Source organism: Schistocerca serialis, chromosome 5 (genome assembly GCF_023864345.2).
Source record: "Schistocerca serialis cubense isolate TAMUIC-IGC-003099 chromosome 5, iqSchSeri2.2, whole genome shotgun sequence".
Taxonomy (NCBI): domain Eukaryota; kingdom Metazoa; phylum Arthropoda; class Insecta; order Orthoptera; family Acrididae; genus Schistocerca; species Schistocerca serialis.
The window spans coordinates 2,326,064-2,352,646 of record NC_064642.1 but is presented as its reverse complement, the minus strand read 5'-3'; the positions used below and the strand labels follow the sequence as shown (position 1 = coordinate 2,352,646).

The following is a 26,583-nucleotide window of genomic DNA, read 5'->3' as shown; positions in this document are numbered from 1 at the left end:
CGTCTATCCAATACACAACAAGCAGAATTAGTTCTTTTCGTGGATGACACTAGTACTGCAATCGATCTAAACATACATACAGAAACAGAAGCACAACTCATTGGTTTTCTGTTAATGCACTCACCCTCAGTTTTAAAAAGACAAAACATTTTCAGTTCTGCACATCTAGAGGTAATACACAAATGATAAGTGTAGCTCATGGTGAGAACACAATAAATAGGGCGGAAACTTCCAAATACTTAGATGCCCATACTGATTAGGATTTAAAATGGAAAGAGCACATTTTGAAACTCCTTGACCAACTTAATTCAGCCTCATTTGCATTAAGAATCACTGCAAATGCATTTAGAATCATTGCAAATCTTGGGGAGAGAGAAATCAGCACGTTGACACATGCTGCATATTTTCATTCAATAATGTCAAATGAAATAATGTTCTGGGGTAACTCGGCTTTAAGAAAGAAAACTTAACTGTCTAAAAACATCTGTTTAAGGAGTTGGGCATTCTGGCTACCGATTCAAAGTGTATTTATTCCTTCATGAAGTTTGTTGGGACTAATCCACTACAGTTTTTACAATACCAGAAGGAAAATTACATTCATTACTCAGATTAAGGTTGTCCTTAAAAAAACAAAAACGGCTGCAAAATGCTGCAACAAAAATTTCTGATCACTTACTCAGTGATATAAAATGTCTGACAGACAACAAAGTGAAATTTGAAAACAAACTGAGAAAGTTCTTCCTTGACAACTCCTCTTATTCTGTAGAAGAATTTCTATTACTGTAATGTGCAAAACGTGGTGGGGTACGACTTACCAACTCACATTATCTGTATATATTTTTCTTTTTTCGGAGAAAAACTTAGAAATGTTTAGAATGTAACCAAATGTACAAGAAATGTTTAGAATGTAACCAAATGTACAAATTAATTTGTGATGTGAACATAAAATTACTCATTCCACATCGTTACAATCTCGTGCTAAATGATCCATGGAATGTGATACTAACTAACTAAATAACTAAGCAGTCGGAGCTTTATATTCTCTCGTGCAGAGGATCGCACATAGCACCCAGCAGATATATAGCAAAAAACTTGTAATCCCTGGCAATTCAACAGAACATTTAGAAATATTACTTGTCACTCTTCCACAAATTATCAGATTACCCAGATTTGTACACAAAAAACATTTTAAAATAATGTTCACTGTAAACAGGTCTTAGCCTCACAGCAGAGTAAAATGGACACAAAATGATTTCCACCTATTGATATCTCTGAAGGCTTCAACAAAACAGATTCTGTCGATTATAAAGTCTTCAAGTGTTTGACAGTTCATTTTTTGTTGCCAACCATGTTTTCTGCCCAATGAGGTGATATCTTAACACTGAGCAATTCGGGAGTATGTACATTCACAAACACACAAAAGGTATCCAGAAAGCAGCACGTGGCATTCTATTACAAGTTCACAGGGAGGTTTGGCATGTAATCTCCTTAGCATTTCATTTGTGATATGTTTTTGGTATGAGACACCAAACATTTTTGCATGACAAGACTGCTGGAAAGCATATCTCTCTTTGAAGTTCCATTTGTTTTGGTGTATTTAAGAATGTAACCAAATCATACCTATCATCTAGGGGTAGCATATTTGATTAGTAATCAAAATGTCCGCAGTCCTTGGTTCAAAACTTACTACTGCTTAATTTTGATCAATAATCAGCATTGGCAGCCAAAGATTTCCGGCATAAGAAGTCACCCTCATTCTGCCAACAGCCTTGTCAAAGAGGGTGGAGGAGTGGACAGATGTTCAGGGCACTCTCTTGTCCTGGGGTAGGAAACTGCTCCTGAAGGCAGAAGAATCAGCAATGATCAACAGCATGAGGATGCAGAACACAATGGAAACAACTGCACTAAAGAAACTTAACGTGCATCTGCAGGACATGTTGCCTATAACTGAAAAAGTGTCATGATAATTCCTCCATTGGCAAAAGATTCCAGAATAGTCACCCATTTAGATGTCTGGGAGGGGACTCCCAAGAGGAAGGTGACCATGAGAAAAAAACTGAATAACCAACAAAAAGATAATATTAAACGAGTTTGGGCATGGAATATCAGAAGCCTGAATGTGGTAGGGAAGCTGGAAAATCTGAAACGGGAAATTCGAAGACTCAATCTAGATATAACAGGCATCAGTAAAGCGAAATGGAAAGAAAATGAGGTTTCTTGGCAGATTAGTATAGGGTAATATCAACAGCAGCAGAAAATGGTATAACAGGAGTACAATTCTTTATGAATAGGGAGGTAGTGCAGAGAGTATGGTCCTGTGAACAGTTCAGTGATAGGGTTGTTCGTATCATAATCGACAGCAAACCAACACTGACAATGATAGTTCAGGTATGCATGCCGGCATCGCAAGCTGAAGATGAAGACATAGAGAAAAGATATAAGAATACTGAAAGGGTAATACAATATGTAAACGCAGATGACAATCTAACAGTTATGGGGGACTGGAATGTGGTTGTAGGGGAAGGAGTAGAAGGAACAGTTACAGGAGAATACGGACTTGGGACAAGGAATGAGAGAGGAGAAAGACTAACTGAGTTCTGAAATACATTTCAGCTAGTAATAGCAAATACACTGTTCAAGAATCACAAGAGGAGGAGGATACTTGCAAAAGGCTAGATAATATGGGAAGATTTCAGTCAGATTACATCATGGTCAGACAGAGATTCCAAAATCAGATACTGAATTGTAAGGTGTACCCAGGAGACTCTGGATCACAATGTAGTAGTGATGAAGAGTGGGCTGAAGTTTAAGTCATTAGTCAGGAAGAATCAATATGCAAAGAAGTGGGATACGGAAGTACTAAAGAATGACGAGATACACTTTTAAGTTCTCTAAGGCTACAGATGTAGCAATAAGGAATAACTCAGTAGCAGGTACAGCTGAAGAGTAATGGACATCTCTAAAAAGGGAAGTAACAGAAGTTGGAAATAAAAACATATGTATGAAGAAGGTAACTGTGCATAAACAATGGGTAACAGAAGATCGATGAAAGAAGAAAGTACAAAAATGTTGACGAAAATTCAGGAATACAGAAATACAAGTTGCTGAGGAATAAAATAAACAGGAAGGGTAGGAAAGCTACAACAAAATGGCTTCATGAAAAATGTGAAGAAATCAAAGAACAAATAAGTGTCAGAAGGACTGACTCAGCATATAGGAAAGTCAAAACAACCTTCAGTGACATTAAAAGCAAGGCTGATAACATTAAGAGTGCAACAGGAAATCCACTCCTAAATGCAGAGGAGAGAGCGAGTAGGTGGAAAGAATACACTGAAAGCCTCTATGAGGGCAAAGACTTGCATGATGTGACAGAAGAGGAAACAAGTAGATTTAGAACAGATGGGTGATCCAGTATTGGAATCAGAATTTAAAAGAGCTTTGGAGGACTTAAGATCAAGTAAGGCAGGAGGGATAGATAACATTCCATCAGAATTTCTAACATGATTGCGGGAAGAGGCAACAAAATGACTATTCATATTACTGTGTAGAATGTATGAGTCTGGCAACATGCCATCTGAACTTCAGAAAAATATCATCCACACAATTCCAAAGACTGCAAGAGCTGACAAGTGCAAGAATTATCGCACCTCAGCTTAGCAGCTCATGCATCCAAGTTAAAGACAAGAATAATATACAGAAGAATGGAAAAGAAAATTGAGGATTTGTCAGATGACAATCAGTTTGGCATTAGGAATGGCAGCAGAGACACTGCGGTCGATAATGGAAGCAAGACTAAAGAAAAACCAAGACATGTTCACAGGATTTGTCGACCTGGAAAAAACGTTCAACAATGTAGAATGGCGCAAAATGTTTGAAATTCTGAGAAAAATAGGGGTAAGCTATGGTGAGAGATGGGTAATATACAACATGTACAAGAGCCAAAAAGGAATAATAAGAGTGGATGACCAAGAACAAAGTGCTCAGATTAAAAAGGTTGTGAGACAGTGATATAGTCTTTCGCCTCTACTGTTCAATGTGTTTAACATAGAAGAAACAATGATGGATATACAGAAAGGTTCAGGAGTGGGATTACAATTCAAGGTGAAAGGATATCAATGATACAATTAGCTGATGATATTGCTATCCTAAGTGAAAGTGTAGAAGAATTACATGATCTGTTGAATGAAATGAACAGTCTAATGAGTGCAGAATATGGATTGAGACCAAATCAAAGAAAGAAGAAAGTAATGAGAAGTAGCAGAAATGTGAACAGCGAGAAATTTAACATCCAAATTTATGGTCACAAAGCAGATGAAGATAAGGAATTCTGCTGCCTAGGCAGTAAAATAACCAACGACGGACAGAGCAAGGAGGACATCAAAAGCAGACTAGCACTGGCAAAAAGGGCATTCGCGGCCAAGAGAAGTCTACTAGTAACAAACATAGGCCTTAATTTGAGGAATAAATTTCTAAGAATGTATGTTTGGTGCACAGCATTGTATGGTAGTGAAACATGGACTGTGGGGAAACTAGAACAGAAGAGAATTGAAGCATTTGAGATGTGGCGCTACAGACAAATGTTGAAAATTAGGTGGACTGATAAGGTAATGAATGAGGAGATTCTGCGCAGGATCAGAGAGGAAAGAAATATGTGAAAAACACTGAAAAGGAGAAGGGACAGGATGATAGGACATCTGTTAAGACATCAGGGAATGACTTACATGGTACTAGTGGGAGCTGTAGAGGGCAAAAACTGTAGAGGAAGACAGATTTGCTACAAAGGAATGACTCAAATATTACCTTATATTTCCAGGTTCTCCAGTACAGTGCCCCGATTTTGAAATTTAATTACATAAAATCAAAGTGTTAATTATTTTCTAACTAGACTATAAATAATTAAAACTTGTATAAAACTCACAAAAACTATGTTTATTTAAACAGTTTTATTTTATTCATTTTAGACCATTGTCATAACTGGTATTTCAAATGTAATTTAACAATCTTATAAAATGTACATGATTTAAAATAAGCAACACAAAAATAAGCTAATGACTTTTAGTATGAATTAGCACAAATTAAAATTCTATTTGGTACATTAAATTATTGAAAATTTTTACACTGCTGATCAGTAGCTTGTATTTCGGCTAAAAGTTTAGCTCCTTTTTATGCCCCTCCACCCCCTGCCCCCCTATTTTTTATTTTTTTTTATTCTGTTATTGTAATTTTTTTATGCTCAGTTTTTTCTGAAAATTTTTGAATGCAAATTCAGTAAGAACAACTTAGATACTTTGGAACATCAAGAGTTGCAACATCTCCATTTGTTTTGTTTTGGGTAGTCATATATTAATCCTTAAGCAAATAAAGTTTCATTATTCATACTCTCAACTAAGCATTCTGAATTGACCGAAAAACCCCTTCCAGTATTAGTTTTGGCATGAGATAAATCATAACTAGTTTTAGCAGTTTTATTGATGAATGTTGATTGATGTGTGTGAGAATTAAACCATTCCAAAAATGATCTAAGTGTCTGTTAGCCCATGAATAATTTCTGAGAAATTGTGCCAAAGATTGGGAACATAAATTGAAATCTCCAGTAATTTAATTGGCTGCAGTACCACTAATACAACTATTTTCATTCACAATACTAAGCAGACGCTTCAATCTCCCACATCCAACTTTAGGAAAGTGTCCAAGACCTGGATCCAAACATGAGACTTTTTTAGTAACCTTATATAGTTAGGATGGTTGTGTCAACAAATTTTCTCTGAAAGCTATGGAAACAGTAGCAGCACCTTTTCTAAATTGCAAAATCATAAGATTGGTGACCTTTTTATTTTTAAGTCTCTGACAGCTCTTTTAGTACCAAATCCTAAGTCTGTTTGAGTATACAGAAGCAAATTGTTTTTATCAGTTAAGTCTCTACTTGATAAGGAGTCAACAGACATCAGCACATCTGCTTTGATAACTACAGAGCTAGGCATAAATGGTGCCGTAGGAGCATAGTTTGATATTCTTGTACGAACAGTTGTGACTCAGCTGCTAATGACCTAAGGATTCTAATTTTGCTGGCAGAAAAGCATCTGAAAGAGCCCTCCCTGTGGACAAGGCCCAAATCATAATTATTGTGCAACGTTTCTCGGTGACATGGAACAATCATATTGTATTCTTTCACATTCTGTGTACGGATAGCAGCATCAAGAAAATGGCAGTTTCTCTTGGATAAGACTTTCAAAATAGCTTCTAATTTACAGTGAAATGATGATAAAACAGAGCTATGCATGCCGCGTGGGTGGCAAGAAAAGCGTATAAAACAAAGCAAGCTATGACCTACAGAGCTCCAAGGTAATGGTATAATTTTGTAGCTGGTCCTAGTCAGTTCCTTTACATCACACTGTAAACCCTTCACCATTTTTTTAAAGATTCCAAATAATTTCACTAGTGCAAGCAGCAACAATAAAGAATTGATCATGAATACTCTGTTAATTGAGCACGGCGAGTTGGTACATTTTTAATCAAATAATAAACTGAACAATATTCCCGGTAGTGGCTTCAGTTCCACATTTAAATGCGCCATGGAAGATATGAAGACTGCTACTGCCCATATCAAGTATCACAGTATCATAGTTTCTTCAATAGACCGCAGCTCAGATTTCAGATTTGTGATAAATTTATAGTTAACATTTGGTCCATCCACTGATTTTTGTAAAATTTTATTAAGGCATATAAGAGGTAGATGCATTTCCTTGAATGACAGAAGAAGATCAGAAGCTCTTGTACAATAAAGAAAAGTAGACATTAACCCTTTAACTGGACATGATTTGTTAACGTGCACGCCTTTGTACCAATGCCTTTGTGCTCTAAACGTGTTCATGCGCCACCAGTCCTTCTACCTGGTACTCTAAACATTTCTACCCGTAGACACGTTCAGAGTACCAGGTAGAAGGACTGGTGGCATGTGTAAACACGTTCAGAACACACATGGACAGGTACAAAGGCGTGCACAGAGCAGTTAAAGGGTTCAGTATCATGCACAACTTTGTTTTTCATTGCTTCTAAATCAGATATTTATATCCATTTGACAAACTTTATAAAGTGACTCATTAAATCCTACGATATAATGATCACAAGACGTAACACATTCCTTCAGTATACCTTTATAACAAGGAGCGATCCCGTAAAGAACTGAGTAAGCAATTTCAGTTCACTGTAGTCACATTCTTCTGACTAGTTCACTATTGTTGAACAATTTTTTAAATAATTATATGTCACTTCCAGTTGAGCGCACTGAGAGTCATCAGTGTCTGCATACGAGGACGTATTTCTGCATGACTAACTACTTCTTCAAGAAGAAAAGAGCTGACAGTATTTTGTGATTTCCGAATTTGCAGTTCATTTTCTTGATTTATGATTTGATGAGAAATGGATGATTTTCCTAATGAATTATGTTTAATTATCTCAGTACTGGTATGTTGTAGGCAAGTTAAAAAAATTTTGAAGAGGAGTGGTATTTTTGTAGATTTTAACTCTGCCAATATGTTTTAATCCTTTAGCATGACTTTTGACAGTTGTTATACCCATACTATTTGTTACATTCCACACTTTTTTTTTTTTTAATGTAACATTGCAAAGGTTGCACTTTTTGCTCTTAGAATCATTTCTAACTTCTTCCACCCAAAACTTTCAAATCTGAGCCAGTAAACCAGTAACTTTGAAAACATCCTTTCATGCTGAATGCAATAGCCTGATAATAAAAAAATAATAATTTGACATATTTACTGTTATTGCATTTACCCAATGCTATAAACAACACACAGAAGCAACAATGATTTTCCAAAGCACATTAGAAAGTTGGTCCTTCTTGGCACTGTACTTATTTGTAACACAAAATATGATATTAAGCAAGTGGGTGTACACAGTCAAGAAGCCTCACAGCAGTTCATAAATGTACAGGATGTTCTAAGATTTTGAGTGCTGAACTAATAAATTGTACATAAAAAATAAAGTATGGTGTCTGCATTACTTCGAGAACACTGCTATATATTCACAGTACATTCCACAACTCAAAGTTTCCATGAGAGGGGGGAGATGGGGGCAGAGGGGGAAACAGGGGAGGGGGGGGGGGGGAGAAATTTCATGATACTTTATGAAATTCCTTCCCTCATATTTCCCTGTTGCATGAAATTCTTTGATAATTCCCGATATTCCCCACTTATGGCCACCCTGCAAATAGGCAAAACTAGCTGAAATAGAAGTGACACAGCATATAACAGCAGCTATTTGCTATAAACGTAGTGGCACCATCACTACTTTATTGTGATCATAATGCCATGTGATGAACCAGTTTTTACAACAGGCAGGATCCCTCTCCTATTACTACTCCTGCAAACACTGTTAGTAACACAGCAGTACAAGCCGAAAGATAATTACACGTTTGCCCATTTATAATTTTTCACAGTTCTATCAGTACATCACATTGTAGTTAGAGCCACAATAGTAATTTCAGACAACTGTTTTTCTCCATTAATATGTTCTTTGAATCATCCCTAATTACACACGCCCTCCTTCACGATGATGTCTACACAACTTAAAGTATGAATGACAGAATGGTTGATTGATCATCAAAAATTTTTTGTCACCATACCCGTGTAGCTGCTATACCTGTACCCGATATCTTCCTATAAGTGTATGCAAAGTAAGTTGTTCTTCCTTTTCCACTGTCTCTCATGTTAGATTTTTAACATCATAACTCACAAGAGCCTGAGAAATACCTCAGTTGGATAAGTGTGAGTAAACTGACATGCTCTTATTGAACAATTTTACCAGTATTCAGCTGAAGCGATACCTTTCACGAACCAAAAATACAGTATATCTAAAACAAGATAGCAGGGACTGACTAACTACCCCTTCCTGTGGACAAGGCCCAAATCATAATTATTGTGCAACATTTATCAGTGACACGGAACAATCATATTGTATTCTTTCACATTCTGTGTGCGGATAGCAGCGTCCAGAAAATGGCAGTTTCTCTTGGATAAGACTTTCAAAGTAGCTTCTAATTTACAGTGAAATGACGATAAAACAGAGCTATGCATGCCATGTGGGTGCCAAGAAACGAGTATAAAACAAAAGCGATCTATGACCTACAGAGTTCCAAGGGAATGGTATAGGGATAAGGAATATAAAGCACACGTACAAAGCCGACAGATGTTTTGTAGCAGAGCACGCTCTGCAGCAGATTATTGAATGATGCCGGAATAAGCAACCTGTTTACAGCAATTGACTTTTCCAGCAGTTTTTGGTAAAATATTTTATAAATTATTGATTAAAAACACATGACAGTAGTATAATACTGAATTTTCATTCGAGCTGTTTCCATTTATTCTCCAACATTTATTGCTTTGTAGTCATCACGCCAGCATAAAACTGAGAAATGGTTTAGGGTCAGCTGGTGTACAATGGTAGTTCTCTCTCCAGTGACTTTCCCGTTGACAAAAAATCTTACAACATGAAATTGGGAGCGTACAATGGTAAACCTTGAAGTAGCAGCTGTCACAAACATTATGATGAAAAAAATATCTTTTGCGGGTGGTGGCAGCAGCACACAGGGTGTTCACCTGGATGCTGTAGAGATCAGAACACAACAAAAAACTTATTCTAGGCTGTATGGATTACTTCTAGAATTGCAGCCTTGACATACAAGATTATTGGCCCAGTCCAGAGCAGGATAGTATTGTCTGACAAGTGGTACATTTGTTGGCCATTTTTATGAAATGAACTAACAGTAACGGGACTAGCTGCAATGCATGGGAACTCTGCTAGAAAACTAATCTTGTGGAATAATCATGGGAAGCAAATGCAACAGAGACCTAATGTCAATTTGTGTTTTGAATCAATACATGAACAGATATGTTTAACATACATTGAAAAGAACAGCAACTGTCCAAATATGAATAATGTCATTTGTAATTTGATTTTAGAATCCTTGTCTTACAGATAAATTCTTATTTAACTACATACATACCGGATTTTTCAGCAATGTCAAAAAATTCTGTTTATGTTTCCTCAGCACTTCTTGGACTTTCTGTAAAACTCCATGAATGGGCTGTGAGACTACGCCCTCAACAAATGACTGAAGCTCCTTAAACGGTGACCACATATCTTCATTTTTTAGAAGTTCTAGAATTTTATAAAAGAAAAATATTGTTAGAAAACTTTATATAACATGAGAAACTGATATTCGACAGAAAAATATGTAAAATTCAAATGCTAATACACATTTTTCTTGTTATCGGAGAGAAAATTTTCTCCAAGATGAAATTTTGTGTGTGTGTGTGTGTGTGTGTGTGTGTGTGTGTGTGTGTGTGTGTGTGTGTTACTGACGCAGTTTATTAGTGAAAATATCCAATTATGACATAAATATGGTCATTTAATTCTGGTCTTCCCTATCTATCTGACTTTTGCAAAAAAGTGTGGGTCAAAATCACTCCATGTTTTTCATTGTTGTTCAACGGCTTGCTCAATGTAATATTATTCACATCCATGAAGTACACTGCACAATTAGGGGACTCCGCCCAATGTTATTCCTTATCTATCACAACAGCTAATCAATTTTTCCTAGAGACAAAAAGTAATTTTACTGTGTTTCTCAATACACCGAATGATGAGGCACACAACTGGAGTGCGCACGCACTCGTCTATGTGTGTGACATGTTAAAGGTTTACCACAGTAAGTCAAACATTATAGTCTGAAATCATATGTACATCTTGAGGCATTGTAGCTCGCAGCACACTAATTACACAGACTATATTCACCCAGTACTTGAGAAAGAGTGCATTTAATGACTTCTAATAACTCTTAAACAAAATTTCAAATGTCTATGGGTGACTAAACCGAAACTAATAAAATCAACATAATTAGGGTTTTGCATCTTCAACCATAAAGATTTTACATGCTTAACCTCAAATGTTTAACACACTAATTCATTTGCAACTAATAACAACACACCAGAAGCCATTTTATACATGGGAGTTCAAGAATCAAAATGGATGGGGTCACTGTAGTAATGTAATTCAGTAACGCTTCGTAATTTCAATCTTAACCACTTGTTAATTGAAGAATGCACCAACTTGGTCTACTCCTAATTTGTTTTGATGACATACAAAACAAAAACATGAATGAAACACTGAAGGAATTAAATACAAAATATGTAATTTATTGCAAGAATGAAATTTTCACTCTGCAGCAGTGTGTGCACTGATGGCAGATTAAAACTGTGTGCCAAATGAGACTTGACTCGGGACCTTTGCCTTTCGCAGGCTAGTGTTCTACCATCTGAGCTATGCAAGTACGACCTACGATCTGCCAGGAAGTTTCATATAAGCACACATTACGTTGCAGAGTGAAAATTTCATCCTGGAAACACCCCCCAGGCTGTAGCTAAGCCATGTCTCCACAATATCCTTTCTTCCAGGGGTGCTAGTTCTGGAAGGCCTGTAGAAGAGCTTCTGTGAAGTCTGCAAAGTAGGAGACAAGGTACTGTCGGAATTAAAGCTGTGAGTATGGGTCGTGGACCAGCCCCCAGGCTGTGGCTAAGCTATATCTCTGCAATATTCTTTCTTCCATGCCTGCTAGTTCTGCAAGGTCTATAGGAGAGCAGCTGTGAATTTTGGACAGTAGGGGACGAGGTACTGGCAGAATTAAAGCTGTAAGGACAGGTAATTTATAGGTTTGCGCATGCTTTGGATAGAATGAATGCAGAAACTCTTCAAAGGCACTAGAGAAAACTGTACTCATATGACGGGCTTTAGGAAGATAACCCCAAATTTTGAAAACTTTACACAAAAGGTAAAAAGAATTCCAGATCTGAAACCATGGGCAAAATGGATGAATGGGTTGCTGCAGACGATTTGCAAGAAACCACAGACCAAGAAATTGCATAAACAGTGTTACAGTCACATGCAGACGCAATGGGAGGCCCCGAAGTAGATTTCGTGGCTGATATGGTGACAGCTGACACTGGTTTTTTGGCACTCAAGGTAAACCTGAATTACAAATTTATTATGTTTCAAGAACCTACTGGGTGCAATATAACAGAAATTACAGTACATGTGTTATTGCTATTTGAGATTGTCCTACAATCTGTTGAACAATGCATTGAATCATCTTCGCTAACCTCATTCTAATGAAAAGATGGCGTGACACTGTTGCTCAGAAACATTTGGAGGGATGCAAGAAACATACAAAAATTACGGAGTTTTCTGAATGAGTGATTCATATGTTACAAACTCACAAGTACAGTACACTGTACACTGATTTACTATAATCCTAATAGAAGTATTTGAATTTGACCTTCTCAACCTTTCAAAACTACATATCATAATTACAATACAAAGCACTTTAGTAGATGTTGACAGCTAAAATGAAAAAAATGTTATCCAAAACAGCCCCCCCCCCCCCCCCCCCCCACACACACACACACACACACACACACACACACACACACACACACACACACCCACACCTCCAACAGGTGGGTTAACCAGAGAAGCACAGTATATCAGAAGTGGCACGCATTTTAAAAATAGGCCACATTATGATTATGTTGATAAGAATTTCTGGATATCAGCCAATGAATTGACAGAGCTTGACATTCATAAACAGCTATTTATACAATGTGTGTACAACTCTTTAACAAATTAACTGAGATCTGTCAAGTTCTCAGTTCCCAAAATCAACATAATTTTATGTAAAGAGATAAACATAAACACAAACACAAGTGTAACACATGAAATTAATAACGATTACTAGCTAAAAGCAGACTTAGAAAAAATTAAAACTACATGCACATAAAAGAATATTCTCTAAGACTAAAATACATGATTTCCCATGCATACCGGGAAACTTAACCTGAGGTGAAGTGTCCATAAAGAAAACAACACACACAAAAAATTCTCTAAATTCTGAAAACTGTACAAACTAATTTTTGAGCAGGTATTACAAAAGTTGCCACTACAACAGAAGCAGCAGCTGCTGAGGAAAATAAATGGTTATTAGAAAGTTCTCCCAGAATAAATTACTTCACTTCTTTACAAAAACACTGAAATAATTCAGAAGTCCCTCATTACACATTTAAAGATATTCGGGAGGTAACACTTGATGTAAAAATCATTTAATGACAAAATGATATATATATATATTGCAAAGAGAATAAGTAATGTAGTATGGGACATCATAAAACAAGAAATCAGACACCAGAAAAGGCAGACATGAACACAATAAATAAAAATCAAAGACACAATTAGATTAATTGGAAAGTTCCAAGAACTAGTACATTTTGTAAATGATTATTTTTTGGGTATTGCAAAGAAGTGCAATAAAATTTCCCTAATAAGATGTGCGTAGCACCCAAAATAAACTATATGGTCAGCACAATGATAATGTTTGCACAACAAAAATTAACAAACAAGAAATTATCCTGTGCCGGTCTCTGATATGAAAGCATACATGGTCAGTATACATACTTGATCAACAAATATAATAAACGAGTCTTTTAGTTCACGTATCAAAGCAGCGCATTTAAAGAATTCACAAGCTGTACCTCTACAAAAGGATGGTAATTGCCACTCCAAACAATACGAGACACAGAAGAGTGCAGAGTTGTGTACAACTCAGGTGCAACATAAAGTCTCTCTCTCTCTCTCTCTCTCTCTCTCTCTCTCTCTCTCTCGACCTTACATCACAAAAAAAGTTTCCAAGTGGATATCCACCGCCCAAATGTGATTATAAACAGACAAAGCCCCTCAGCAGTGTACAAGACAGTAGCTCAGGAAAGTGTTACAGTGAGTGCTCAGGACTCACATATAATCACCACCAAGTAGAGCCAAACTGGACATTATACAAGTCATATTAGTCATAGTTCACTGCATATAGGACTATACCAAGGTTTGAAGACAGGTCAGTGAAAATGAACACTGATCTATATTGCCACACACAATTTTCATACTCCAGCAAAGTAATGTGAAACTTCTATTAATACATCATTGTAAACTGTTGCTAATCTGTGACACCACACGTTTGTGCCACAGCTGTTGCCTACCACCACTTGCACCCTGTGACAACCCTGTATAGTCCACGCCAGATACATCTTCGTGGTACGGAGTTCTCTTCCTGCCACAGAAGTATGTTTAATATCAGGTTGTAGCAACCTTAAGGTAATTTTCTCTCTTCAGAATTAACTCTATCAATGCAGGTCCCACTGTTAGTGAATCACTTGATACCACTTTTTGTTGATGTTTGTGTAATTCTTGGCTTTTTCTGGGATGCTACTTTTCATTGTATTAATTCATTATTTCTATTTCTTTATCCTACTGGATAGTTATGGAAATATTCAGTATGCTATGTGCACGCCAAAAAAACTAGTGACCCAGGTAGTTTTAATCTCAACATAAAACAAAATCCGATAAAAATGTTATTAATGTCAGTAGAAATTATATTTCACTTTAACAAATGAAACCCTATTTTTCTAATGTACTAAATTAATGCCACAGAATCAATCAATGTAGCTTCTTTCAAAAATCATCTCTAACACATGGGGTGGTCTTTGGCTGTAAGTTGATTCAATGTGAACAGTCTGTTTTTTCTCTCTGAATGAGTCTGTGTTAAGTTATGGTTACGACACCAGCCCACTTAGTTTCTCTTCGGATGATGAGGAGACTGAAAGAAAGGATGATGAGAAAGTAAATTATTCAGATAGTTCAAGGAGATGAAAATTTAATTGTGATGGGTGATTGGAATTTGATGGCAGGAAAAGAAAGAGAAAGAAAAATACCAGAATAACATGGACTGGGGGAAACGAATGTAAGTAGAAACCACCTAGCAGAAATTTACACAGAGTATAACTTAATCATTGCTAACATTTCTTTTAAGAATCAGGGAAGGAAGTTATATGCGTGGAAGAAACCTAGGGACACTGGAAGGTTTCAGATTCATTATATGAAGGAAAAACAGAGTTTTCGAAACCAGATTTTAAACAAACATTTTCAGGGGCACATGTGAACACTGCCAAAGATATAGTGGAAGCATCAGAGGTTGATGGGAATTTTTAAGTGAGAATTAAATAACAATTCACTGAAAATGGCAAAAGAAATACAACACAACATACGGGTAGCTACTGTATGAGAACTATAACTTGGCATGCGGGCCCCCTAGTTCCAAATCAGAAACTATCGGCAGCAGTCGGGAGATTTTGTGGCGTGGCGATTTCTACATGTCGCCAACTGTGCAGTGTACACTGCATATATGGTCTGCTATGTTGCCTGGTATGTCGGTATCTCAGCTGTGCTGTTGCCATCAGTGTGTAGTACCTGCATTTTCACTGTTTCGAAAATGAGTGATGATCCAGTTGCTGGCCCATCGTGGGAGTTACCGTCGACTACAGTTCGGAAAAAGAATTCGGTTATAAGGAGCGCTTGTCGTAAAATAATGATGAAGTAGTGAAGTTCTGTGATGAAAAAAAAAATAAAATAAAAATAAAAATCAAAAATCACTGTAAATGTCTTTATTTAAATGTCAGTACGAATAGCGATCTCAATTTCAATAGCATAAAGTATTTAACTGACGATTAACTCTGTCCTACACACAGCTGCTTTTGTGGAAGTTTAAGAAACACTATTATGTTGCCTGCACTGTGCGCTTGCAGTACACAGAGGCATCCCCGCCTCCCCCCTCAGGAGCCCTAGTGCTTACTCCCAACTCCCCTTGCTGGTAGATGCCAAGTAATAGTTCATGTATAGTAGCAGATATGAGATAACAAAGGCAGTGAGTGTATATATAATATATGAGTAACTTCGTTTAATATTTATTATTACACATACTTCTTCATTACTACTAAAAGCGAAATGGCAGCTCTACCTCTGAATTCAGGTTTTCACTTAAGGCAGCTTTGTCAGGATATGTGCATGTAAACAGTAGTAAGTGTCAAAAAGATGCTGCCTGTAGTGGAAATGTATGCTGTGTTCATGCCAGGAAAGTGGTTTTCAGGGACAATTTGTACAAATCCAAGAATTATGTCGATAACTATGACTCAAAGATGCTAAATATGTTTCTGGACCGAAAGGCACTTCAAAAGTTGTTGCTAATCAAGTAAATGTGAATAATTATTCAAGCAAGTAAACAATGTTGTGTCCCTGACCATACTTTACATGAATTCATCTGACAGTGCGATGGCAAAAATGTTATGGGACATACTTTCATTGTTTACGTGCTGTAGCAATGCAACATTTAATTACTTTGATACTGTGTTGGATAAAAGATTAATTTTTGACGTCATTATACTTTATTACTGCAAAATCAGTACTGGAAATCTTAGTATCATACACTAAAACAATTTGTGCCTTTTAAATTCATATTTTTGAGAGGTTTCACAGTAATGTTTCATTAACTTGCCCAGCAAGAAAACAATGGTAACTTAATGCTAACCCGCAATATGTGCACTCAGTTTGCAGGTAAACAATGTAAAGTACCCATTGACATATTTTTAAGAATAAAATTTTGGACAGAATTTACAATTTTAAAAATATGTCATTACTCGAGAAATATTTGAAAATAATGACTTACCTGAATAAAAAGTCACAATGGATTAACTTGAAATATCTACAAAATTTTATTGAAACTTTAATGTGAATTTTCTCAAACCAACCAATCTGACCCTTAGCATTGTTTACAGCCAAGGTGTTCAATTTGACAGAACACTGAAAGATCTAAGTTGAAACAAGGTCCCAGGGGTAAACAACTTTTGCTCATTATTACCGAGACCCTTGGGAGAGCCAGCCATGGCAAAACTATTCCACTTTATGATCTAGGTATATGACACAGGCGAAAAGTCCTCAGACCTCGAGAAGAATGTAATAAACTTGAGTCTAAGTAAGGCAGGTGCTGATATCACTCAACCACAACATCACTGCACCTGAGAGTACGGGCACTTCAGTCGGCTCCTTGTAAGTTTTTATCATGTTATTTCACAAGAACAAACTGAAACACTTGCTAGTATATGCACAACTGTCTTGAAGTCTTTCACAGTGAACTGTATTTTGCTTAGTCATAACTATACTTCTTTACCGTAACATCGTCATGTGTTTCTAATACTGGCCACACAAGGTCGAGTGCACTAATATTGTAGTTCGGTGGGAGGTGTGAATATTACTGAACTGTCAGTTTAATAAGCCATAATTGCTAAATACTGACAAATTATTTACAGAAGAATGAAAAACTGGCAGAAGCTAACCTTGGGGAATATTCGTCCGAATTAAGGAGAAATTTAGGAACACACAAGGTAGGTTTGACCCAAAATTTAAAGCTTTTGAAAATTCTGACTGGTATACACTCTCTGGAATTCTAATGGTGTCAAAATCAAAATACAAGGAGTGATAGGTTATCTAAAACTGGTAAAGCAGTTATATGAGTTAAAGGACATTAAAGGGAGCCATTAGTTGAGAAGGTAGCGAAATCTGTAGCCTTAACCTGATGTTATTCGATCTGCACTCAGAAAGCTGTGAGCGAAAACAAACAGAAATGAGGGAAAACAAACAGAAATTTGGAAATAGAATTAAAAGTTGAGCTTTACTGACACCACTGTGATTCTATTTGAGACAGCAATTTACTCTGAAGAACAGACGAATGGAAACGAAATGTGAATGTGGTTAGAGTTGGTCACCTGATAACAAGTATCTTTAACTGACATCACTCTGGTGACTTGCGTGTCAATGAAGATGAAATAATGATAACACAACACCCAGCCTCTGACCTGGTCGAGAATCGAATTCGAGCCCCTTACGTGGCATTCTGCCGTTGCATGCTCATTTATGGAGGCAGGCAGCCGAATGGAATACACAATATCTTAAAAATATATTATACAATGAATTTCAACACAAGTAAAGCAAAAGTAATGGAAAGTAGCCAAATTAAATTGAGCAATGCTGAGGGAAAAGGATCAGGAAATGGGACACTAAAAGTAATTGATGACTTTTACTATTTGGAAACCAAAATAACTGACAGTGGCAGTAGTAGAGAGCATATAAAATGCTGACCGGTAATAGCATGAAAAGTATTTCAGGAAAACACAAATTTGTTAACATCAAATATAAATTTCAAAGTTGGCAAGTTTTTTCTGACCACATTTGTCTGGAGTGTAGTGTAGTTGCAAACCACTGATGACAAACAGTTGCAGCAATTAGCCAGAGATGAAGAAGCTTGCACAAGATAGGAGCGTGGAGAGTTGCAACAAATAAATTTTCAGACCAAAGGTGACAATGATGACAGTTGTACAACGTAAAAGATGCTTTTGTTAAAAGGGCACGAACTTTTTTAAATTTCATTTATTTGCAGTTGGTGTGCATTCTACACAACCAGCACTGTATTATATAAGACCCTGAAGATTAAGACAAATTTGTTTTAAAATATGCAGAGGAAAGAGAAAATGGTAATGATAATATCAACACAGCATGGTAAAATACAACTGTTACAAATCTTTTAAAATATTTGACGCGGGGGGGGGGGGGGGGGGGGGGGGGGGGGGGGGAGATGACCAGTACACTACAATAATTTCTTCTGAAGTGATATTGTATCTATCTTCTGGTTGTATGACAGCTTCCACGAGATGATGCAGTATGTCAATAGAGCACAATCCCCTGGCAGAGCATGGTACAGAAGCTCTCCACAGGAGCAGACACTATCAGATGTGAAGGTTATAGTCTCTTAAAAAGAGTATTTTCCAAGTTCTCACATTTTCTACTGTAACAACAGTCATATGAATGGTATCACTTACACAAACAGAATATGTGATTTAAAAAATTTTATAATGTCAAGTTAGCGTTTATCCTACAGAGGTGACGCGGTAATTTCATAAGCGCATCACTAGGACAGATTTTTAGTAGTCGAGTATCTCATTTCCAACTGATAAACAACTCTTCTTTCCATGCATTATATAATATCCCTTTACATTCAGTGATAAGGTCGGATGCACTGAAATCGGTAGGGGTAACTGCCCATCAGGCACTGCATCTTTCGGGACGAAATCCACATGTTCATTTTGCAGGAAGCCTCGTTATGGTGGTATCCAGAGTAAGTTGAGTGGTGTTCCACACTGCTCGAGCTAAAGCACCACCTGCTTTACATTTAAAATGCTGGCAGGTTGAGTAATACTTTTGAGAGGTATGAGGGGTGAAGAGAGGGGGTGGAAGGTTCTCAGTATTTTGACCCGTTTCATAGGGTCCTTCACAAGTGCCTCTCCTGTATCAACATCTTCACCTCATAAACATACTTCTACCAAACGTACTCTATTGTTAGCGAATATTCAGGCTTAACCAGAGGATCTGTTGCATATACACTTCTCGGGTTTGCCACTGGAGCTGGTTTACACTGAGCAAATTTCACAATATTTCATTCATACAACTAGTTGACATCTTCAGGTGGTGCTAACTGCTGTCATCACTGCTACAAGACATGACTGGTGCATCCTGTGGCAATGACTACAGCAACTGCCACCACCTGAAGGTGTCAAACAGTGGTATCAATGAAATATTGTGGAACTTGCACAATGTTGTCCAGCAGCAAACCTGAAAAGTGTATTTGTACTTGATTATTTGTTAGATATCTCCGTTTCCCTTACAGTTTTGATTCTTTAGTGCCATATTAGTGTCTTAAGATGTCCTATCATACTGTTTCTACTTCTTGTCAGTGTTTTCTACATGTTCCTCTCCTCACCAATTCTGTGGGGAGCGCAAATGCTTTGATTCTCTCAATTTCCAGTTTTCCAAGAGTCCATGACTCACATCCGAACAACGCTGTGCTCCAAACAAACTTTTCCAGAAATTTCTTCCTAAACATTTGATGAGTCAGATATGATCAAATTCTAGGCCTGATGAACTTCAGAGCTTGGATGATGTCCGCTACCTCTGAAGTAAACATGGAAACATTCTGAGAAATGCTGTATGGTTGTTCTGTACTTAGATAATGACAAAAGTTGCCACTATCTATTTACTTTTGAAGTTATTTTTGATCGAGCAGTGAATAGCATAAATGTATCTGGCCACTACATTCGCACAGTTGTTGTGAGTATGATATCAATGTTAGGAGTTTCAGATACGGGATGCAGGTGTATTTTACGCAGAGAAAGTAGCCGGAAAAAATGTACATTAATGTGTGGGTTTGTCTAGCGAACTGGGTAGTAGGAAACATTCATGTTAAGTAACGATTACTTTTCAGCAAAGCACTTTTTGTTGCAACAGAGAAATTGTGATTGTTTAAAAGAACTCCCTGTACATTAGTGTTCTTTCTGAACAAGATGAGACTCCCGACTTCAGCTTTTCTGCATTAAGGAACTAGCATTCAACACGAACAGGCACTTCTCATGATTCAAAGAGCAAAACAATGGTTTGTGTTGGAGACTTAATGCCAAAACATTCCAATGCAGTGGCGCTGTATTTCATCTAATTTTCTGAATGCCAACTTTATGGCATAATGGTAAAAAGCCACACTATAACTGAGGTCACACTAGCGTCTGACACAGTGCAATTATTGTTTTGGGATTTGTGCCCCACCAACAAACAGTCCAGTGTATGGGGGAACATTGAAAATTTGATTTAGCCTCAGAAGGTGTCAAATTTGGGCATATTCAGTAGGCTTTTAGTCTTAAATTGGTCCCGAGAATCAAGTAGTCAAGAGTTGCTGGTTTTATGTGGTCTCCAAACTTCATGAATGGAGGAAGATGCTGTACATGCTTCCAAGTAAACAGCAACAAGTGGGACTAGAAAGATGACCTTGCTAGACCAGTTTTTAATAGTGTGGTAGTACAATCTAACATATAACAGATAGTACGGAGAGTAGTGGTCATTGAATAGAAGTATATACCATCAGCATGTTCTAACAGTTTAACAGCTGGGGACAGGCAAGTTTCAGTATCAATTCTATATAGTATACAATACTGAGGTGAGGACCACACCTTAAGGGAGACTTGCAGTGTTCAATATTTGCCCGCTATATCTTTGTTCAACTAAGTGTATGCCTCACAGAGGCGAAGCAACCCAAATACACCTGTGAGGAAGGTAACAAATTCTGTGCAAATGTAGCTTATATATTAACAAAGCTATTCATTCATTATAATAGCCAGCAGAGATATAGAAGAATATTGTAGTGAGGAATCTGCACTGGCCAGAATGATCCAAAATGTCAGTTGTTAATATTGCAATTATTAATTTTAGGTTCTGCTCCCATTTTCTGAAGCCGTTTTTGGATGTATGACAGTAAGTAATTATTTGTGGTCTCCAAACTTCATGTCTAGTTGTGATTTAACCTTTTTTTCTTTCTTTTTTTTCCAGTTTTGCTCATGCATGAAGTTAGAATAACTGGCCTCTAGCACTTGGAGCAACTGAGCTCATTTTCCTTGATTCAGTGCCCATTTGGCACATAGATTCATGTAACTCATGTTGTTGGGAGTAATTCCTGGGGTCAAATTCCATTAAGGATGCTACTATCTAAACTGTAAAGAGCGGTCATCGAGAACCAAATGTTGTGATTCGCAGAGGCAATTTTAAACGTTTTCTGACTGTCAACTAAAGGTTTCTCAAGTAACATGGGCACATATAAAGTGATCCTGCAGTGTGAGAACCAATAAAACTGAGGGTTAAGAAAAGGCAACAATCCTTGCTCTTAGTTTTTTATGGGAATACATACACCTCTGCCTTGTGATTCACAGTAAAATTGTATGAGAAATATTCAACCAATAAAACTGACGCAAACACTACATATTGTCACAGCACACCTTTTCAACTCAGGCTCACCATTGATCAAATAAACTGCCCAGCCTCCCTGGAGTACCACCTGCTCTGGGCAGTTCCTTTCCATCTCCTAAACTGAACGTATCGCACCTAACAACAATTTTAATTATGCATAAAGTTTGGTCTGAACATCAATATCTGCAAAGCCACCAACTGCCTTGAACTTTACTCGGAAATTAAATTTTTGTGTCATGATATCTTTTGAGCTGTTTATCACAGGTCCTCTTAAATAAAGATCAAACCTTAATCGTCAAATTATGGTGAGACTAGATTATGTAATCTCAACACTGCTTCTGTCAGATAATGAACCTTAATTATCACATCAAGTAATGATGTTATCTACTCAAGAAACTATGATCTGATGAAATCAAATTGAAATAATATGTAAACAATGTTGATTTTTTTCATATAGAACGGATGAGGAGTGAGAAGCTGACTCCTTCAGTCACTTGCTCATTCAGATTTAGCGTGTACAATACCAAATTATTTACTTGTATATACTGAATACAGAGGGGGGGAAAAAGACAAACAAACTTGAAACCACACATCAAAATAGCTATTTTGTATACCTTTCTACACATATCAGTGTGACCCAACTTCAATGGTGTTAAACTGTAAAAAAAAAATCACCTGAGCATCCAAATTCATAGTCACAAAAGAATATTGAAACATTGACATATCTTCTACGTTCGAGTAGATAGGACCTTGTAACTACATGTAGCACACAGTATTAAGTGCACTATATCATCTCCATCACATGCACACAGAAATAACAGGCAAGGAATGGTGGATGAGAAACATATACCCTGATACGATAAACACAATACAGATTGTCCCTTTTGCAGTGGATGCTAGGACCATAAACACAAAATTGCCATTTAGCTTGTGGACTGCTGCAGATAAGAGAGGGTGGGCAGTTATAAGGAAAAAAGGCTCTGCCCTTTTTTTCGCACAGCATGTAGCACACTGGAATAAACATTAGATTCACAGTGTCAACAACGATGCTGCGGTGTGTTGTATTGTTTAATACTTGAAAGACGGCAATAGGTAGACACATCCTGTACTGGCCCAAAATCATCCAGCATCCACGAATTCTTTCACTCCCAGAAAAGGACCAAATTATACTCAGCATACGGCACTGTTTGTTAACAACAATGACAATTTCAGTTCTCTATCATCACATAATCACAGCTCTGGATCGCATCTTCACTATATCGATTGAATTCAGCTTATATCAGGAGTCTCCAAAGGTGTGAAAACAAAAGTGTTACAAATTTCAGGAACTCATTAACTGCAAAGGTAACTGTCAACAAAAAGACACCCTTTGCATACAGCACCAATAACAATAAATGCAAAAACAAAATAAGAAAGAGCCCTACAACGTGTAACACTGCTCGCATGGCTGGCAGTACTAATAATTGCAGATATGTATAAAACTTCATATTTTTCACAGGACAGTAGACATTTGCTTTAAGTTTTACATTCAAAGAATTCAACTCATTCAACAGGTGGACACTATCACTGCAAGAATGATGATGATTTGCTGGGAATGACAGTCAGGGGAAAATGCTGTCTTGACAGTAAAAATGTTTCAAATTGCTCTATAGTTTTCTTTTAGTTATTTACATCTGTCAACTTGCACATAAGGCCACTAGTTTTAATATGAGCACCGGAAATGTGAATCATTGCCGCTGTCGGTTCTGTAATAAATCTGAAATACGGCAAACAGCTGTTCACCAATAAAGTCAATATAACGGCGATCATGATTATTAATGGCATGGCCGGTCAACAGCCCTGATATATTTTTTCCCCCAGTTGTAAGAGAGCTATAGATATCTTTTCTGCTGGTCTGAACTATTTGTTGAGGGCAGAATGTTAGGATGAGCAACACATACTGTGATGTAAAGGAAATTTGGAAGGATTCGTTTATGCCATGATTTCTCTTACGAACGTGAATGACAACACACGACACAACTCGTCAAATAACATCAAAGTCAGAGCAACAGCCAACTTAATTACAACAATTATCTTCAGAACATCACTGTTGTTACGCTTTGTAATTACCTCTATCCATCATTAAGCGTTATACTAAAGAAACAGTTAGCAAAAATCTTCCCACACTAAACTCACTATTTCAAACAGAAACCACACACACCTAAGATACTATTTTACAAACAATGACAGGGCGGGAAAACAGTACTGCCAACTGTATAAACTAAAAAGCAGCTGGAGAAGCTGCGTACCAACCTAGAAGGTTCGAATCTATGGAGATTCCCTAAAGCCTGCCGGATTTTCCCCGGAGCAGGAATTTTACCCCATGCGAACATGACGCAGTGTTTTGCGTCGGCAAGGACACAAAACCTAAATACGTTGGGCTATTGGGTTTTCCCAGAAAATGAAACCGGAGTGCATTAGCTATTCAGTCTACATGCTGCCTGAGAAGAGTGTTCAAAGGAAGTGTTATTACTTTAACCAAAGTCCCAATATACTCACAAGTTGTCACTGTAAAGTACAGATGTATCGCGTGAAAGAAAAGAAAACTCCAGGGTTTCCTAATAGATATACTTATAATGGGCAATGATGGATATGATTATTTGCTCCAGTATTACGCGAAGCTGTATGTCTTTGACACTGCGTACAATAACACTTCATCTTCCTCAATACAGAAGATCACTTGCAGTTCTTAGAACACTTTTTAGCCATTATTCGCACGACCATTACATGACTTAAAGCAGTTTCGTCATCAGAATGCAGTGTACAACAAAGCAGACAGTGTAGGAGACCCAGAAGTATAAGTGTAAGATCCAAAAGAATCTCCCCCACAAGCGACAATACCATAAACCTAGAAGTCAACTGCCACAGCATAAGCAACAAAGTGCCAGAGTTTGAAGCATTCCTGGAAAGCAGAGCAGCTCACTTACAATGGTAGGTATGGAAAGCTGGTTGAAACCTGAAATTGATAGCAGTGAGATTTTTAGGGAAAATGTAAGTATTTATCGATAGAATAGGCTAGCGGGAAATGCAGGTGGTGTATTTGTCGCAGTAGAGAAGAAACTCAAATCCACCGAAATAGAAATCGAACCTTAAAGCAGATTGTTTGGGCAAGACCCAGTAACCTAGAACGGATAGTTCGAAATCCAGTTTGAGGTGGAAATATATATAGATATAATGGTAACAAACAGAACTGCCATCTTTGAGGATGTCCACATCGAAACTGGTATCAGCGACCATGATGTAGTGTGACAACAATGATTGTCAAAGTACAAAGGAAAACTAAAACAAATAGAAAGATACATATGTACAGCAAACTAGATCAAAAAAGCAGTAGAATCGTATCTCAGTGAGGAACTTGAAACTATCAGCACAGGATAGAAACACGCAGAGGAACTGGCTTAAGATTAAAAGAATAGTTGACCAGGCACTAGACACATACATAGCCAGTGGAACAGTTCATAGCGGGAGAGATCCTCCATGGTATACACTAAACGTAATGAAACTTCTAAAGAAACATTGACTACTGCATAATAAGTATAAAACAAAGCACAGGACTATAGATAGATAAATGCTAAATGAAATCAGTTTGGCTTCAAGATTGATTGATTGATTGATTGTTTTTATTGCCCAAAAACAAAACATTTACACGGATGTAAAGCTTGTATAAGCAACGTCAATAAATGTACAAACAACAATGACAATAAATACACAAATAATTAATCTATGCTAGAAATTATGCTCACAGAAATCTTCCATTGTATAAAAACACTTTTGAATTAATAAAGTTCTTACAAATATCTTAAATTTTTTTAGCTCCAGACTCTTAACTGACTCTGGTAGTTTATTAAATAGCTTTACATATGTGTGTTTAGATTAGATTAGATTAGATTAGATTAATGCTAGTTCCATGCATCATGAATACGATATTTCGTAATGATGTGGAACGAGTCGAATTTTCCAATACATGACACAATTAGGTTAATTTAACAACATACTTAAGTTAATATAACAACTTTATTTTTTGTGTTTTTTGTTTTTCTTTATTTTTTATTTTTATTTTTATTTTTTTTTATATTTTTGTTTTGTTTTTTTTTTCATTTTTTTCTTAATTTATATCTAAAAATTCCTCTAAGGAGTAGAAGGAGTTGTCATTCAGAAATTCTTTTAATTTCTTCTTAAATACTTGTTGGTTATCTGTCAGACTTTTGATACTATTTGGTAAGTGACCAAAGACTTTAGTGCCAGTATAATTCACCCCTTTCTGTGCCAAAGTTAGATTTAATCTTGAATAGTGAAGATCGTCCTTTCTCCTAGTATTGTAGTTATGCACACTGCTATTACTTTTGAATTGGGTTTGGTTGTTAATAACAAATTTCATAAGAGAGTATATATATACTGAGAAGCCACTGTGAATATCCCTAGATCCTTAAATAAATGTCTGCAGGATGATCTTGGGTGGACTCCAACTATTATTCTGATTACACGCTTTTGTGCAATAAATACTTTATTCCTCAGTGATGAATTACCCCAAAATATGATGCCATATGAAAGCAATGAGTGAAAATAGGCGTAGTAAGCTAATTTACTAAGATGTTTATCACCAAAATTTGCAATGACCCTTATTGCATAAGTAGCTGAACTCAAACGTTTCAGCAGATCATCAATGTGTTTCTTCCAATTTAATCTCTCATCAATGGACATACCTAAAAATTTGGAATATTCTACCTTAGCTATATGCTTCTGATTAAGGTCTATATT

General features: G+C 36.8%; 1 protein-coding gene across 1 annotated transcript in view; it reads right to left on the bottom strand.

Annotated features, from left to right (window-relative positions):
* Positions 1-24,003, bottom strand: part of LOC126481044 (nuclear pore complex protein Nup205) — a 313,396-nt gene extending 289,393 nt beyond the window's left edge. The window contains exons 1-2 of the mRNA XM_050104525.1: positions 23,896-24,003; positions 10,022-10,176 (exon numbers count right to left, since the gene is read on the bottom strand). Of these exons, the coding sequence (XP_049960482.1) occupies positions 10,022-10,176; positions 23,896-23,908 (168 nt within the window). The 5' untranslated portion in view covers positions 23,909-24,003. The remainder of the gene's footprint in view (positions 1-10,021; positions 10,177-23,895) is intronic.
* Positions 24,004-26,583: the final 2,580 nt, after the last annotated feature.